Source organism: Rutidosis leptorrhynchoides, chromosome 5 (assembly GCF_046630445.1).
Source record: "Rutidosis leptorrhynchoides isolate AG116_Rl617_1_P2 chromosome 5, CSIRO_AGI_Rlap_v1, whole genome shotgun sequence".
In the NCBI taxonomy this organism is placed as follows: domain Eukaryota; kingdom Viridiplantae; phylum Streptophyta; class Magnoliopsida; order Asterales; family Asteraceae; genus Rutidosis; species Rutidosis leptorrhynchoides.
This window is the reverse complement of record NC_092337.1, coordinates 184,732,535-184,751,211: the sequence shown is the minus strand read 5'-3', so window position 1 is coordinate 184,751,211 and position 18,677 is coordinate 184,732,535. Positions and strand designations below refer to the sequence as shown.

At 36.0% G+C, this 18,677-nt stretch overlaps 1 protein-coding gene across 1 annotated transcript; it reads left to right on the top strand.

Annotated features, from left to right (window-relative positions):
- The first annotated feature begins 380 nt into the window (after positions 1-380).
- On the top strand, positions 381-10,993 carry LOC139850480 (uncharacterized). The gene is made up of 10 exons (XM_071840052.1): positions 381-883; positions 991-1,070; positions 2,676-2,863; positions 3,012-3,933; positions 4,012-4,139; positions 7,182-7,241; positions 7,336-7,386; positions 7,507-7,581; positions 7,719-7,866; positions 7,992-10,993. Exons 1-10 carry the CDS (start codon positions 555-557, stop codon positions 10,736-10,738), a joined length of 4,728 nt encoding a protein of 1,575 aa, XP_071696153.1. The 5' UTR covers positions 381-554; the 3' UTR covers positions 10,739-10,993.
- Positions 10,994-18,677: the final 7,684 nt, after the last annotated feature.

The following is an 18,677-nucleotide window of genomic DNA, read 5'->3' as shown; positions in this document are numbered from 1 at the left end:
GGGGGGGGGGGGGGGGGGGGTTAATTGTTAGAAGAAAAAGAGATGGATCACGTGTTGGTAAGCGTAAGAAAGAATCCACATGCCCGCGTTGAACGCTTTCACTCTCTCTGTGTCGTGTAACTTTGATTATTTTTGTCAGAATTATATATATATATATATATATATATATATATATATATATATATATATATATATATATATATATATATATATATATATATAATATATATTACGAGTCTTCTTTATTATTTATTTAATTTAGTAATTTAAATTTCAATATTAGTAAAATAATTATTAATAATAAATATATAAATATTGTCCAATTATTTATTAAGTCGTGTCGCTGAAAGGTAAAAAAACCCCATCCAACTCACCACACATCAGTCGGCGCGTTATTCATTTTACTCCGGTCAACCCAACAACTACTATTTAGGGTTTGCTGACCTCTTTAATCGTGGTTGATTCTGCCTACAATTAACTGATTTTTTGTAATGATATGACGACGATGATGATAAACTAACTAGTAAATCGATTCAATTTTGTTCTAATTTCAAATGACGGAGAGTCAAAATTCGGTAGCTGAAGGTCAAATTTCCGATACGAGTCAACCGATTGGCGATTGTTTGAATAAGGTCAGTGCAACGGTTGATGCGATTGAGACCTCCGTTGCCGGCGACGGAGGAGTTACGGTGGAGTTAGGTAGGGACGATGTGAAGAGAAAGCGAGGGCGGCCGCCTAAAGGTCGGGGCAATCTGAACCAGAACCCTAAACCGAAAGCTACGGCAGTTAAACGGAGTAAACAATCGGTGGTGGTGCCAGGAGAAGATGAAGATGTTTGTTTTATCTGTTTTGATGGTGGTAGTCTGGTGCTGTGTGATCACCGGTATGTGTATATGATTTGTTGTTATTGATGGATTTGATCTAATTGCATGTGAATTATTGATAATTTATGATATAAGTGAAGTTCTGATTTATTTGCTTTGTGAATAGGGGCTGTCCAAAGGCATACCATCCTGCATGTATTAAAAGAGATGAAGCTTTTTTTGAATCAGCAGCTAAATGGAATTGTGGTATGTTTAATCTGTGTGATATTCGTATACTTTATGTAGTGATTTTGCAGTTTGTAGAACAGGAAAATGAAGTTTTATCAGCTGTGTTCTCATTCTTTTAATTAAGCTAGGGTTTTCATTTCTAGGAAGATGAAAACTTGGAGTTAACACTTAAGTGAGCATTAAGATAATGTCTGATCAGGGATGATGTGCTTTTGAATAAGAAGCAACGTAAAAGACACTAGATACTTGAACACTTAAGTTTTTCTTTTGTTTGATATGCTACGGTTTTGGTTTCTATTCCGGTCTGCTAGGAGACTGTAAGAAGAAATGCGTTCAACACTGGTAAATGTACTGTGCAATCTGAAAACTGAGAGTAGATAGGTCGTAAATTTAAGGTGTTTGGACTCTTAAACTTATGACTACGCACACAAATATAAATGCATGGAAGTTTAGGGTTTTGTTATATTCGATGATGATGTTAGGGGTGCAAGAGGAAGCCGTTGTTTACATTTTAGCATGTAAGAGGAAAAATATGGAATATAAGCATACCAGTTGCTTCCAAGCTTGTAAAAATTGCTTTTGGGGATCAACTGGTCGGGACCTTGTAAATCAACCGTCGGGACCTTGTAAAGATTAATCAGCCAAATCGGGGATTAATTGGATTGAACTTCTATAAGTTTAAATAGTAAATATATGTGTAGATATAGATATAGAAAAAAATATTATTGTAAACTTTAACTAGGAACATAAACATCATTGCTTAATAAATATATGATGTACTTGATGGATATATACATGTTAGTAGATCTTTTTAAATATCAAATGTCTGAGCCTCTACTAGTCTACTAATGTGGGAGTATCCTACTTGTGATCAATTTCAATAAAGCTATGCTAACTTCTAAGTATGATGTTTGTACATTAAATTGGTTTATGAGATACGGTAACATGCATGGAATTAGGAAATCATCCAAACACAAGGTTATTAATTTAAAGCTATGAGAGGGAGACTACTGAAATATTGTAAGGAGTAAAACGGAGTTATGATTTACTGAATCTTTTTAGGTCCAAATATATCTGTTGAAGAATTCTAACAAATTTTCTAGCTATAAATGCATTCGAATATGAGAATCGGATAAAACTGGTACTTTGTACACTGATAAAAAGGTAATTGCATGTAGCCACGTACTTTATCAACCTAACTCTGTTTTATTATCATACTTATTTAGATTTAGATTAGGATTAAATATAGATTTAGATTAGATAAGAAGGTCAAATGATAGTTTACCTGCGACTGCGAGGAATACTTTTTACAGCTCATGTGATGCTAGAATCACAATTCTCTACATGATTGTGAGCCCTCTTTGGTTATTTAATTGGTTACGATGGTATTTGCGTATTTTATTTATTCTGATTAGATTCTAATGTACTAAGCCAGTTGATATATATTTAGAATTTCAGTTAAGAAATATAATCAATAGTTAAAATTTCAACAGCCTGACATTCTATTTTTTGTTATTGATCTCCGTTATATGTTTGAATATGTAATCACTAAGTTAAAATATAGAGAGTAGGTTACAATGTTACATAATCTACTTTTGTCTTGCTAAATTGTATGTATTCCAGGTTGGCATATATGTAGTATATGCCAGAAGACAGCACATCATATGTGCTATACTTGTACATATTCATTGTGCAGAGGTTGCATTAAGAAGGCTGATTATGTATGTGTTAGAGGTGATAAAGGCTTTTGCACTATATGCATGAAAATGATCAAGTTGATTGAGAATAATGGTCAGGGAGAGGATGGAAAGGTATGCAAATTCTTTTAATTCTAATAGTTTTGGTAATTTATATTCGGCATAATGTGTTCATCTCTTGCAGTCTAGATTTGGTAGGCCCGAATGTCTTCACATAATTACATTTTGCATCCTTGAATTTGAATGATCGCGTACTTTACAGGTTCAAGTGGATTTTGATGATAAACTGAGTTGGGAGTATCTGTTTAAGGTATATTGGGTGTACTTAAAAGGAAAATTATCATTAACTGATAATGAGATTACAGAAGCCAAAAATCCTTGGAGAGAAGTTAGTACTATATCTTCACATATTACATCAAACAAGGTACATAATAGAGCCCATGATTTGAGGAGTATTACATCATCAGTTACATCATCAACACCCGTCATTAATTCAGATGAAAATGAATCTAAAAGAAGAAAGATAGATGATGAGGTCAATACACCCGAAAAAGAAACTGTAAATATTGAAATCCCGAAAACTGTCGAATCTGAAAGTGCAACTGTGATTGGGTGTAATAACTGGGCAACTAAAGAGCTAATGGATTTTGTTGCTCATATGAAGAATGGGGATACATCTGTGTTATCTCGTATTGATGTGAAGGCACTTTTGAAGGAGTATATAAATAAAAATAATCTTCGTGATGCACAAAAGAAAAATCAAATCATATGCGATGAAAGGTTAATGAGTCTTTTTGGAAAACCTCGTGTTGGTCACGTACAAATGTCGAAGCTTCTAGAAGGTCATTTTTTTGTAAAAGAAGGCTTGCCGAAGACCTCGGTTAAACGTACTACAACACAGGATGATGCTGACTGGACCGGTGACAATGTTTTGAAGGTATCTAAAGATAAGAAACGTAGAAACAGTACGAAGGGTGAAGAACGTGCGTTACAGAACAAATTGGATGATTTTGCTGCGGTTAATGTTGACAATATGAATTTAATATACCTGCGGCGTGATTTGATTGTAAATCTTCTAGATGATAGTGAAAGTTTTCATGAAAAGGTAGTTGGGTCAATTGTTAGAATAAGAATATTGGGTAGTGATCTGCAGCATGATATGTACAGACTTGTCCAAGTTGTAGGTAATTACTTTTTCTTCAGGGCCCACTTATGTATGTTTTAATTGTTTATCTCCTAAAGTTCACAACCAATATTTGCAGGTACGAGTAAGGTGGATGTACCTTATAAGATTGGCAACGTTTCCACAAATGTTATGCTGGAAGTATTAAATTTAGACAAGAAGGAGACTATATCAATTGATACGGTTTCAGATAAAGACTTTTCTGAGGTGACTAGCTTCTTCATTTTTCTTTTACTCGTTTGCGTATGTGTTTTGATCTTAGCAGTTAGTATAAATGTGTGGCATACATTAATGGGTCATGACTCACGATCTGATATATGACCCAAGTAATCGGTGATTTGATCTGATCGAAACCCAGTTGATGGATCATGATCTGACCCATGACCCAAACTAATCGGCCCATTTTTTTTTTTTAGTTTCAAACGTGAATCTATACACCCCATTTCCATCCCTTGCCAACACTTACTGGACCCCTGCCCCATCCTTTTCCCTTATTCCTTCGGCTTTGTATAAGCCTATGTGTGTGTGTATCGTGATATATAAGTGCAACAATGTTCATAGCAATCATCTTTTCTAATTTTTTATTTATTTATTGAGTAGTTGCATGTATATATATATATATATATATATATATATATATATATATATATATAAGTTGACAGATGAACCATTTACACTTCAAATAATTTTTGTTAAGAAAATGCTACTCTAGTTTTGAAGTGTAACTACATATTTATAGGGTTCCTTATAGAACTGCCACAAATCAAGAAGTACTTTAGATGGTTACCCGATTTATATATTTTTGAAGTTAACTACATACTTATAGGGTTCCTGTCACAAATCAAGAAGTACTTTAGATGGTTACAAGATCTTTATATATAAACACAAATCAAGAAGTACTTTAGATGGTTACAAAATATGTAATCTTAAAAATGTCGTCTATAAATGTGATCATACTACAGAGATATGGCTATCACAAAATTTAATCATATTTAAGCTGCTTGTTTAAACTGCTATTGTCTAAGGAAACATGTTCATACAAATGGGTCATATTTTAAAGTTTATTACCAAGAATGACATTTGTTTCTTAGATATAGGATAGTGATTAAGAAACAAAGTGCAGGCAAATATGAATGTCATTATAAGTAAAAAGTGAAGTAATATAACAATAATTTGTTCATGTTTATAAGTAGATTACCCGAGTATTGATCCCTTTGCGTTATTTAAATGAATCAGGCTGGGTCTAGATTGAGACCTGACCAATATACAGGTGTATGATAGACCCTCACCATGAATTTGGGTGTTTGTATATGTGGAGGGTGATGGATGTAAAAATATGTAAGACTTCCTGTGAAAATTTTCTTAATAAGCTTAAAAAATAGATCTTAAAATATATATCGATGAGTTCGAACTTATAAGAGCTCGGCTCGAGCTGTTATTGTACTTTCGAGACTCAAGTAATATGTATTCATGTTTCTACATTAATATTTATAGTTTCAATTTGTAAACAACTTTACTATTAGATGCTAATATAGTTAAATCAGGTTACAAGTTATTGTTACTAGTTTACATGATTTCCACTTTCTACTTTTACCATAAAATGATTTTTTTGTTATTGAGTTTAAGTTTTAAATAGTTTATATTAAATTATGTTTCTATTTTTAAAAAATCTTTCCATATGAAAATTCAAGCAGATAAATTGATGTAAATTCTTATCTTTTCTTTATAGTTAACTCTTTGTTTTGTCATTAGGGTTTAGTCTCCAAATAGGCCGGTTACAATCGGATATTTAACAACTCAATCTCATTGCATGTCAACATATACCCCGTATTACATTTAGAATTTTTTTTAACTATGATATTTTCATTTATCTACTCTTACTATTGATATGGTTTAATTGGCGTTGGATACTTATCCATCGAAACTTAAGAGCATAAAGTATGCTCCCATTCATCTAGATCAAAAATAATGTGGGGCTGGAATGGGCCGACTTCTCTATGTAGTTGGATGGAAAAAGTTAGATTTCCAATTTTGTTTTTACTCCTTTTGATACAACCAGTATTCACAAATTTTGATATAAGATGATAGGTTTGTTGTTTACTTGATGATCAATTGGGTTTTCCTTTTTTTCAAGAATGTGGTAGATATACACTGTTCTAAACAAAAGGGTTAAATATTACAACAACAACGAAACCCAATACCACATGAGTGGGGACATATATGTATATATGTATGAACAGATAATAATCAATCATTTATATAATTTTAAACCGATACATCAATATGCCTTTTTTTCATCTACATAAAAAAATGGAAACACGTTAAAGGTAATAAGAATCAACGATTTTATACTCGACTGATTACAAACATGAAACCTTACATACTTACAATAGATTAACCGATAACTGAATGTTGAAATCGTTTGCGAATCAGGATTAAAGGTCTCATAATCGTTGCCGATTAGGTTGTCATCATCGTACCTTAGCCGATTGCATCGTCTCCATATGAGATTCAAGAGATTGCATCGCGAGTTTATGAAATTGAAAACCCTAATTCAACTGATTGCATCATCAATTTATGAAAGGAAAAAAGAACGTGTATGTTTATGAAATTGGAAACCCTAATTCAAGCGATGGATGAATCAGGGATATGGATTAGGGTTTCGGTGTATGAGATTTCTTCTGCGTTTTTTTTCCTTCAGCATTTGAGATCCACATGGATTTTCTGTTGATTAATTAGTGCGGTGTATGGGGAGGTGAGATGTAGACAATCTTTCAGAACAAGTCATTTCTCCTCCACCCAGAGTGAAACACTCTCAAAAGTAGAGAAAGTCATCCCTCTCTCTATATTGCCTATATTGCTTCAGAGTGGAAAAAAGGGTTAAATAGTCGTTTCAAATATTAATATTAACATTTTAACAAAAATTAGAACTTCTAAATCAACAAATTATATCTTGATTGATATTAACGTGATAACCAGTGTTGTAAAAGTTGGCCGTTTTGGTCGACCTGACGGGGTGACTAGTCCGTCTTATTTCGGCAAAAAAAAAGTTGGTCAATGCCTAAAGTTGGGTTAAAGTCGGTCAAAGTTGAGTAAATTTTTATTTTTATTTTTATTTTGTTTAATTAGATTTTTTTGTGTCTTATATTGATGCTCGATATATATTTATGTGATAATTGAAGGTTCACGATGATATATGGAAAATTATGTGCATCTTTTTTAATAATGTTAATTCCAAACTGTTTTCAGGAAGAGTGCAGTCGTTTAAAACGAAGCATAAGATGTGGGCTTGTAAAACACTTTACTGTTGTAAGTTTTCATGCCTACTTCCTTGGAAATTTGTGTTATTATTACTCTTACTTTCTTTGCTCGTTTTTCATGCCAATATTTTTACTTCCTACAGGGTGAAATACAAGAAAAGGCTGTGGCCCTGCAGCCACTCAAGCTAAATGACGTGAGTTTATGTTTATTTGTTTACATTTATTTTATTCTATCCGTCTTAAATACAGTTCTTGTGTATGTAGCTTTTTATTCTTTCAATTGTTTCTTAGTTTTCTTTCTTAATCTAATTTAGTGGACGGAAAAGGAGACATTGCGGCTCACTCGTCTTCGTGACGTAGCATCTGAGGAAGGGCATAAAAAAAGATATCCTTATATTATAATATTTATATTTTCTTTCACATAGTTCATTCATCACATGTTATCCTATAACTAGCTATCTATATACTTGCTATCTATATTCACCAGCTTATGATTTATCGAAATTTCTTAACTAACCCTACATATAAAGAATATGTGGAGAAACTCCAACTTCTGAAGAAACCCGATGAGCAAGAACGTAGATTACAGCAAATCCCTGTTGTTCATTCTGATCCAAAAATGAATCCACGTTATGAGTCCGATGACACCGAGGAGTATTTCAACAAGGAACATGGTTTGCTCAATTCTCTTATACATCTTTTATATATATATATATATATATATATTTAAATATTTAATATTTTATATATTTAATAAAATGTCACCTTCCAGTAAGCTGTGGTATATTGAACTTTACAGATCACATGGAGTCGAAACATTCTGGTGACAGCATTAAGAATTCGCGTTCTCCTAAAAGGAGGGCAGCACGATTAAATGATTCTGATGAGAAACCCGCAAACCAAATTGTCGCAGCTCATTCAAATATCGAAGCCAAATCTACCAAAGCTACAGAGACACCAAAAGTGGAAAAACAGGAATCGGGTTCAACTTCCGAGGAATCACAACAGGAGATTGGTTGTAATAATGGTTCCACAAACACCAAACTGGATCAGCAACCGCAACCAACATTAAGCTCATCCGTATCTAACAGTACACCCGAAACGATCTCTTCATCTCCCAGTGATGTAGGGTGGCATTACCTGGATCCAAACGGAAAAGTTCAAGGGCCGTTTTCTCTTGTACAGCTTCAGAGGTGGAGTACAACTGGATATTTCCCGGCTGATATGCGGATATGGTCGACCCACAAGGACAACTCCTTACTTCTGAATGACGTTTTGAAACAGCAATTCCCCGACTATTATGTATTGGATAAGAATATAACCACCTCCAACAAAACCGACAGTCAAATCGAGCGTCCTTCTGTTGGCAGTACAATTCAATCATCCAATCCTGCTGCTGTTAATCATGATAGTGGACCGAAATTGAGCGCCAATAATAACATTCAATCATCCAAGCCTGCTGATGTTAATCATGATAGTGGGCAGAAATCGAGCGCCAATAATAACATTCAATCATCCAAGCCTGCTGACGTTAATCATGATGGACAGAAATTGAGCGTCAATAGTAACATTCAATCATCCAATCCTGCTGCTGTTATTCATGATAGTCAATCTCGTAGACCGAAATCGAGGGCTAATAATAACTTGAACTGTAACCCCGCAAGTGTTGACTCAACTGTAGGGCTTAATAGCTCAAATACAGCTGCTGGTAATATGGAAGGTTCTACAGTTTGCGAGGATGCAGCTCTCTTTAGTTTGCCTGGTCCTACACCTGCACCTGCACCTGCACCTGCACCTGCACCAAAGATGGTCAACGAAGACGAAAAGATACATTCTGTGGTGGATTCGAAAGTATGCATTCAAGATTCGAGTATCCCGTCTAGTTGGAGTAGTGCTTCAAATGTAGTTGTTAGTGGGCCCGAACTCAATGTTCCAGTGTCGGGTAATGAATTGGTTGACTCTGAAATTGTTGTATCAGCGTCTGTAGATGTGGCAGTAGGAGGAGATCATGTTGCAACTTCAACTTCCAACGTCGACATTGATATTAATTCGTCACAGATTACATTTAAACCTGTAGATGTGGCAGTAGGAGGAGATCATGTTGCAACTTCAACTTCAACTTCTAACATCGACATTAATATTAATAATAATAATAATAATACGTCGTCACAGCAGCTGACATGGCAAGGAGTGGGGGAAATGATTGAATTTAGCACATTGGCAGAGGAATCTGTTTCGGATCTGTTGGCTGAGGTTGATGCTATGGAGTCACAGTACGGTTTGCCTTCACCTACTTCAAGAAGAAACAGTTTTGTTGATGATTTATTCAACGGATCATTTGATGATGAGTTCAGTCCCATCCCTGATCAAGCTACCAGAAGTGACGGCTCTAGCTCTAGCGCAGATGTACAACAACTTCCTTGTAATAATAAATCTAATTCAACAACAGCAGATGAACAACAACATCTTGGATTTGATTTCATGAACATGTCCAATGGCTTGCAACAACAACACTCTTTTATCACCACTGGTCAGACCAATTGTATTATTCCTCAGACCACAAATGCCACGGAGAATATTGGTTTTAAGTGGCCAGAAATGATCGACATAAATCTATCCGCTAAAGCTGAAGGTGATGAGGGAGAGTTTGAAATAAAAGCTAGCGATGTGCAAGTTAATAAAGTGAAGGTGGAGAATGGGAACCACGTTCAACCTACTTCATCGGTTGACCGTGATGTTTCCGGTTTCGAGACGAACCATGCAAGGGTAGGTCATGGGTCCGGTTCCGAGATGAACCATGCAAGGGTAGGTCATGGCCTTGTAAAAAACCCTTCCGCTTTATTAGGTGAACGTGCTAAAGAGAGTGAACCCATGCAAGAACCAAAGTCCACCTTTGGCGCAAAGTTTGTCAATAGAGTTGCTCAGATCAAAGGTGCCGCCAACCATCGGAGAGCTAAAGATGTGGAAGACGGTGAGTTTGTCCAGCCAGAGCCATCAGAACCGCTTCCACCACCACCACCGCCACCTCCGCCTTTGACTTTGGGATTGGACCCTTTTGACCCGAGTGTCTTGGAATCAGAAACAATGCAAAGTAACTTTAATCATACAGGAAGACCTCGTCAAGGTAGGAGTGGGACCATAGGATGGGACCGGGACCGGGACCACAATCAAAATCAGCGCAGGTCTGGTGACTTGGAATCAGAAACACTGCAAGGTAGCCTTAATCATACGGAAAGACCTCGTCAAGGTAGGAGTGGGACCATAGGATGGGATCGGGACCGGGACCGGGACCGGGACCAGAACCATCGGTGGTCAAGTGGGGATAGGCATAACAGTAGCAATAGTCCGCGAGAGAGAAGTCATCAAGTTGATGAATCAGGCCATAGCAGGAGCACTAGGAGTTCGTATAACAGGCAGTCTTCATTCTCTAATGGTAACAGTGGTGGCGGGCCAATGTCGCCATTGCAGCGTATGTGTAGATTTTTTCTGAACGGCAAGTGTAGGAAGGGATCCTCCTGCAAGTATCTGCACTCTTCACGATATTAATTAGTTATATTTATATAATATAAATATAAATATAAGAATATGTAAAGTGTGTTGTTGGGTTAAGTGAGTCTGCTCAATATGTTAGTTTTAATTTAACCGATCCCAATCGCATTAGATTCCATGGTCATAACGATCCTTACAATTCTCTTCTTTTGCCAAAGCTGCGATTTAACGACTCCATGTTGTTGTCTGTAAAATAGTAAACACATTTGCATCGTTCTTTTGTTATTATGGATGACAATCAGGGTAAAGTAATATCCGTATCCATTTTCATTGAATTTTTGTTCTTCGAATATTTTAGGGTACAATTAAATTCAGATTCATATTAATAAAATGGATGAATATCTATCCATATTCCTATCATTGGACAGAAAAGATTTATCAAATTACATACCAGCTTTGAAATGAGGTTGGTGCCTTGTTTTGTACGTAGTAACAAATACGAGTACACTGTAAAACATTGGGTTAATTGCCTAATAATAACAAATGTAAACAACTACGCACGGTTTACTTTGAAATATACATGGTTTTGGTTACATTCAAACTATATTTCTTGATACATGTAATGTTCTCTTGCGAAAAAATCCAGTCAAGTTTACATTTTGTATTATAAACGAAATTGAAAATTCAGTTTCTTCTAGTTTTATGTGTAAGGAAATATTATTTACATGGAAACTCGATCCACTATATGACACTATCACGTATCACATGTCTCTGCAAATCAACTATACTCACTTGTGATAATCTCGATTTTACAAATATACAGTATATATTAGTAAAAAAAAAATAGTAATAGTAATAGTACTCCGTAATAATAATAATAATAATAATAATAATAAAAATAATAATTATTATTATTATTATTATTATTATTATTATTATTATTATTATTATTATTAAAATTTAAATTAAATATTGTTTGCATGAATAAGTACAAATATGTTATAATTTAGCAGTATAACTACCTTTAGTGGTTTGTTCTTGACTATAGGCTACTTAAAATAAGAGAGAGTAAAAGAATGATGATATATGAAATATATTTTCTGTGTGTATCATATGCAAATCACATCCTTTGGTATTTATAATACAATAATTTACTGTGCAGTTAGGTAGAATAATAATACATCCGTGATTGAACAACCATATTTAACTTTATCATAAAGTGGTTGTCGGCCACTTATGACTTATAACACTCCCCCTTGGACGACAACTTTTATTAAAGAGCAACTAGTACTTCCTCGTTAAAAACCTTGCTAAAGAAAAACCCAGTGGGATAAAAACTTTAGCCAAGGGAAAAAGAGTGCAGCATAGAGTTGACTCCCCCTCAAGTAGACATTGCTGAGTCGTCACATCTTTTGAACATGCCTCATGCCAATATTGTGAACATGCGTTCTGAAAATAACAGTTGGAAGTGCTTTGGTGAAAAGATCGGCAGAGTTTTTGCTGGATTGAACATATCTCATTTCAATCTGGTTGTCTTTGATGAGATTTTGAGTATATGAGAAGAATCTAGGAGGTATGTGTTTTGTTCGGTCACTTTTGATATACTCTTCTTTCATCTGTGCTATACAAGCTGCATTATCTTCATAGATAGTTGTTGGACTTTTATCGCGTTCTAGTCCACAAGAATCAGTAATGAGTTGTGTCATTGATCTCAACCAAAAACATTCCCGAGTAGCTTCATGTAATGCAATCACTTCAGCATGATTTGATGATGTTGCAACAAGTGTTTGTTTTTGAGAACGCCATGATATTGCGGTACCTCCATTTAGGAATACATATCCATTTTGAGATTTAGCTTTATGTGGATCAGATAAATAACCTGCATCTGCATAACCAACCAAATCTTGTTTTGATTCATTAGAATAAAATAATCCTAAATCAGTAGTTCCTCGAAGGTATCGAAATATGTGTTTGATCCCATTCCAGTGTCTTTTGGTAGGAGCTGAGCTGAACCTTGCCAACAAATTAACTGCAAAAGAAATGTCAGGTCTTGTACAATTTGTAAGATACATAAGAGCTCCAATTGCACTAAGATATGGTACTTCTGGTCCCAGGATATCTTCATGATCTTCACAGGGACGAAATGGATCAGTGTCAACATTAAGTGATCTAACAACCATGGGAGTACTTAATGGTTTTGCCTTGTCCATATTAAAACGTTTTAAAATCTTTTCAGTATATGTTGTTTGATGTACAAGTAAACCATTAGGCATATGTTCAATTTGTAAACCAAGGCAATACTTGGTTTTTCCGAGATCTTTCATTTCAAATTCTTTCTTTAGAAGTTGAATGGCTTCATGATCTCTTTATTTGTACCTATGATATTAAGATCATCAACATAAACAGCTATGATCACATATCCGGATGTTGTTTTCTTAATGAAAACACATGGGCAAATAAGATTATTAGTATACCCTTTGCTTATCAAGTAATCACTTAATCGTTTATACCACATGCGACCCGATTGTTTCAACCCATATAAAGACCTTTGTAACTTGATTGAGCACATTTCTTTGGGTTTTGCATTGGTTGCTTCTGATACCTTAAATCCTTCAGGTATCTTCATATATATATCACTATCAAGTGATCCATAAAGATAAGCAGTCACAACATCCATAAGATGCATTTCTAAATTTTTAGAAACTGCCAGGCTGATTAAGTATCTAAAAGTAATTGCATCCATAACAGGAGAATAAGTTTCCTCATAATCAATTCCCGGTCTTTGAGAAAAACCTTGAGCTACAAGTCTAGCTTTATACCTTGTAACTTCATTTTTCTCATTTCTTTTTCGCACAAAAACCCATCTATATCCCACAGGTTTCACATCTTTAGGTGTGAGAATGATAGATCCGAAAACTTTTCTTTTATTGAGCGATTCAAATTCAGCTCGTATTGCTCCTTTCCAATGATCCCAATCATGTCTATTTTGACATTCCATGACAGATTTTGGTTCTGGATCATCATCATCATTCATGATGTCATATGCAACATTATATGAAAATATCTCATCAAGATTTTTCATTTCATTTCGGTTCCATAATATTTTTGAATGTGCATAATTTATTGAAAATTCCGTATTGACATCATCAATCTCCTCTGCAGAAGGAGTATTAATTTGTAGTTCTTCTTGAACACTTTCTTTTACCTCATTATCAGCTGATTTTCTTTTTCGAGGATTTTTATCTTTGGAACCAATTGGTCTCCCACGTTTTTGGCGTGGCAAAGACTCAAGAATGACATTATTGCCAGTTTTTTGGAATTTCAATTCGAGCTGGAGCATTTGCTGCTGGTATATATGATTTAGTCAATCTTTTTGTATCTGTAAATGCATCAGGCAATTTATTCGCAAGTTCTTGCATATGCATTATTTTTTGAACTTCGGTCTCGCATTCTTTTGTGCGAGGATCAAGATACATTAATTGAGGTTCACACCATGAAACATCATTTTCTTTATTTTTTATTTCTCCCCCTAATCTAGGGAATAATGTTTCATTAAAGTGACAATCAGCAAAACGTGCTGTAAAAACATCACCCGTCATGGGTTCAATATATCTTATTATTGAAGATGTTTCATATCCAACATATATTCTCATCCTTTTTTGAGGACCCATTTTAGTGTGTTGTGGTGGTGCGATAGGGACATAAACCGCACAACCAAATGTTCTAAGGTGGGAAATATTTGGCTGATGGCCAAAAGCAAGTTGCAAGGGAGAATATGTATGACTTGCGCTTGGTCTAATGCGAATCAATGATGCAACATGCAAAATTGCATGGCCCCATACAGATACTGGGAGTTTTGTTCGCATTATCAATGGTCTAGCTATTAGCTGCAATCGTTTAATTAATGATTCAGCTAAACCATTTTGTGTATGCACATGGGCAACGGGATGTTCAACAATAATCCCAATAGACATGCAAAAGTTATTAAATGCTTGAGACGTAAACTCACCGGCATTATCTAGTCTCACCCTTTTAATAGTATAATCAGGGAAATGTGCTCTCAATTTAATAATTTGAGCAAGAAATTTTGCAAATGCCATATTTCGACTTGATAATAGACAAACATGAGACCATCTACTAGATGCGTCTATTAGAACCATAAAATATCTAAATGGTCCACATGGTGGATGAATTGGCCCACATATATCACCTTGAATTCTTTCAAGAAATATTGGTGATTCTTTTTCAACCTTAAGAGGTGATGGTCTTATTATCAACTTTCCAAGTGAGCATGATGTACATGGGATAAGTGCATCGTGAGGGATCCTTTGATCCGCCAATGGATGTCCATGTGTATTTTGTATTATTCTTTTCATCATTGTTGATCCTGGGTGGCCTAATCTCTTATGCCATAAACTGATCATTACAGGATCACATGATTTTTCTTTAACTACCATATTTACTTCAGGTACATTTATATGTGTATAATGTAAACCAGAATAAAGTCTTGGTAGTTTTTCAATTACACGATTCTTATCAGTGATACTTAAATATTTTTCATTTTCTGTTGTCACTGACTGATAATCATATTGTAACACCCCGTTTTTCCCCGTACATGATTTATAGGTGTATTGTGTATGTACAACAGGCGTATGAAGGGTTCGATACATGTTTGGGTGTTAAAGTCTTGTATGCGAGAAAATGTGTCAGGCCACGTTGGGTGTCGCGGCGCGACAAAGGGAGCCGCGGCGCGGCGTTTCAAATAAATCCAGATCAGAAAGCTTGTTAACAAAGTCACCAGTTCGAGGCAATCGTCGCGGCGCGACGAATTAGGTCGCGGCGCGGCGAATGGTGTGAACTGGCACCAGATTCTTGTAAATTTAAATGAAGTTCAAGGGCATTTTGGTCTTTTCACGATTGAGCCAGATTTGAGGCTTTAACCTCATCCACCCATTCATTTCCTTATTTTCTTTTATCTTTTCTTTTCATTTTCTCTCAAGAAAACTCAAACACCCAAGTGATTCAAGTGGAATTTTGGAAAGGAAGAAGCGGGTTTTGATCTTTGGCGTAGTCGACAAGTGTGTTCTCCTCGTTCTTAGCTACACGGTGATACTAGTGGTAAGCTCTAACTCCGAAATTCATTTTCGTGTTCATCATTCAAGTTTAGGGCTTTTGATTGTATGATTCATAGGTGAAACCCATTTAGTTGTTAATTGAAGGTTAACACCAAGATTCGGTTTTTTTGTTGTTAATGTCGGGTTTTGGGTTTGGTGTGCAAGTTCATGCTTGTAAGACTTGTAAATGGTGTATAATCACTAGTATTAGTGATTATTGAGGTTTTGGGGACATTTAGGGTTCTTGGAGTTGACTAATTTTGACTAGAGCCAAAATTAGGGTTTGGTGATGATTTTGACCCGATTGTTGATTTATTAAGGTTTATAAACTTAAAATGGATTAAGTTGAAGTATTAAACCGAGTTAAATGTGTTTTGGTGTCAAGACTTGTAAACGGTGAGATTTTGACTTAATGGGTCAAAATTAGGGTTTTGGTGTCAAAATGGGTGAGACATGTGTTTAACACTTGTGTTTGGGTTTACTTGGCATATTAGGACCATTTTCACCCGTGTTAGTAATTATTGGTTAGTTTGGGCGCGGTTTGTACTTGGAATTACATTTGGGTCGAATTTGCACTAAGTGTCAAATTGGGTTGGTTTGTAAATCCAATCTAAGTGTGTTGTTGAATTTGTGATAATGGAATAGGTACTTTCCATTGACGAGTTGCGGATTACTTGGTTGCATTCATCAAGGCTTAAGGTGAGTGTTAATATCCTATATGCATATGTATGTGTAGGATGGGTGCGGGTCGGGTGAAGTGGTTCTCGGTTACAGAGCTCACTTCACATATAGGTGGATTGATGGACTTGTGTGTAGGTCCAATTGGCACGGTTGTGCGTTTTGGTTGACCATCTTTGACGAGGTGCACACCTTGCGTGTACTCTATCACATGGGCGTGTGATGTGGATTATATAACCCCAATGGCGAAGGGTTAATATTGTGAGTGGAAGAATTATGCGTGTACGTATATAATGTATTTATTTGTGTAGTATGAATGTGGTATTGTCGCGGTGTTCAAGACACCACATTCTAAGTAACGAGTAGTAGTGTCGCGGTGTTTAAGACACTACTCATTGTTTGATTGGCATGCGGTATTGTCGCGGTGGTTAAGACACCACATTGTCATGGGAGTGGAATTGTCGCGGTGTTCAAGACACCACTCATTATTTTGATTGACGTGTGGATTCGTCGCGGTGTTTAAGACGCCACATTGTCATGGGGGTGAATTAGTCGCGGTGTTTAAGACATCACCCGAGGGATTAGTGATTACGCGGTGTTTAAGTAACGCTAATGGATGTTACGAACTCCGACGGTCTCTTACGAGTATCGTTCCCTTGTACGATTGGTTAACCATGGTTATTGTGTTGTAAGCGTAAGCAAATTATGTTATTCGAGAGATATATACATATATATATACATATATATTGTATACATATAATGTTGTATTGTCGTGTTGTAGCTAACCCCCCGGGTGTAGCTTATTGGCATTGTTCACATCGTTGTTGGCAAACTTATATTTTGTTGATGTATCTTTAGCTCATTGCTTAGTGATCTTACGGTATGCTTAGACTAGCTTGCCTTTATGTTTGGATGCTCCGGTATGCGGTATTTGCTATTTTGTGGCGTGTCCATTTTATGCATATATATGTATGTAGTATATTCTCACTCACTAAGCGTTAGCTTACCCTCTCATTGTTGATATTTTTATAGGTTCGCATGCTTGGCGGCTCGGGTAAGCTTGGGAATTAGAGATCTCGGCTAGGTTGCTTTAGAAGATCTTGCTTTTGGACTCGATTAGGATTTGGGTAGCGTAGTCCCAAATCACCATGCTCGGTTTTGTGTAAACGTAACTAGTCGGGTCATAATGATTATAACCGGTTTACGATTTAATTAATGAACCGTTGTATTAAGGAGTTTAAATCATTAATGTATGTTTTAAGTTCAATGAACTTACTTTGATAACAAATACGTTTTGGAATATGTGTAACGGGACCTAAAGTATTATTTAACGCGTATTAAAAGGAAAAATTTTTATGGGCCGGTTTTAATACGGGTTGGGTTGTTTCAAGTGGTATCAGAGCATGGTCTAAGGGATTTAGGTGACTTGAGATAGGTGCATAGACTTAGACTTTTGTGTGTGCTTAATTTGTTGCGGGACTTGTAGGAGTACGGGTCGGAATGGGTTCTAGCTAGTGCCTTGTTTATAGGTTGACTAACGTTTATATTAGTAATGCGAATATTATTAATATGCTATTGTGATGTGATAATAATTCTCGCGTGTGTTTATATCGCGTAGAATTTTGTTTGTGTTTGCATATATCATCGAGCGAGACGGTTGTTGTACTAACGAGCCGATACAGTGTGTATGCGTAATAAGGACTTGCAAACCTTATTACGGGTGCAAATCGTGTCTAGCAAGTGATGTACGACAAATGTTTAGCAAGATGGGGCGGTGTTGTGCGTGTGATTTACACGTTCGTGGTCTAACCGCTTTGCATTCCTTAGAATGGCGACGGGAAATGTGATCGAGACGAACGACGCTGAGTTTAACGCTAGAGTTGCGGCCGCCGTTGCGGAGCAAATGAGTGCGTTTCGAGAAGAAATGGATAGGAAGTATTCCGAATTTCGAAATGGTGGAGAAATGGAGCATTGTCTTAAGTGCTTCATGAGGACTAAACCTCCGATGTATGACGGGAAACCGGATCCTTTAGTAAGCACAACTTGGATCTCGGATGTTGAAGGGTGTTTTCGTACTATTGAATGCCCTCCCGAGAAAAAGACAAGACTCGCTACTAGTTTATTGCGGGGTAGGGCGAAGGATTGGTTGGATGGTAAGATTGATCTTGTCGGTGGTGAGCCGTTTATGGCATTATCGTGGGACG

Coding starts and splice junctions, on each gene's coding strand:
- LOC139850480 (XM_071840052.1), top strand. CDS start 555: ATGACGGAGAGTCAAAATTCGGTAGCTGAAGGTCAAATTTCCGATACG. Junction 7,242..7,335: donor TTGTAAAACACTTTACTGTT/GTAAGTTTTCAT, acceptor TACTTCCTACAG/GGTGAAATACAAGAAAAGGC. Junction 7,582..7,718: donor AAGGGCATAAAAAAAGATAT/CCTTATATTATA, acceptor AACCCTACATAT/AAAGAATATGTGGAGAAACT.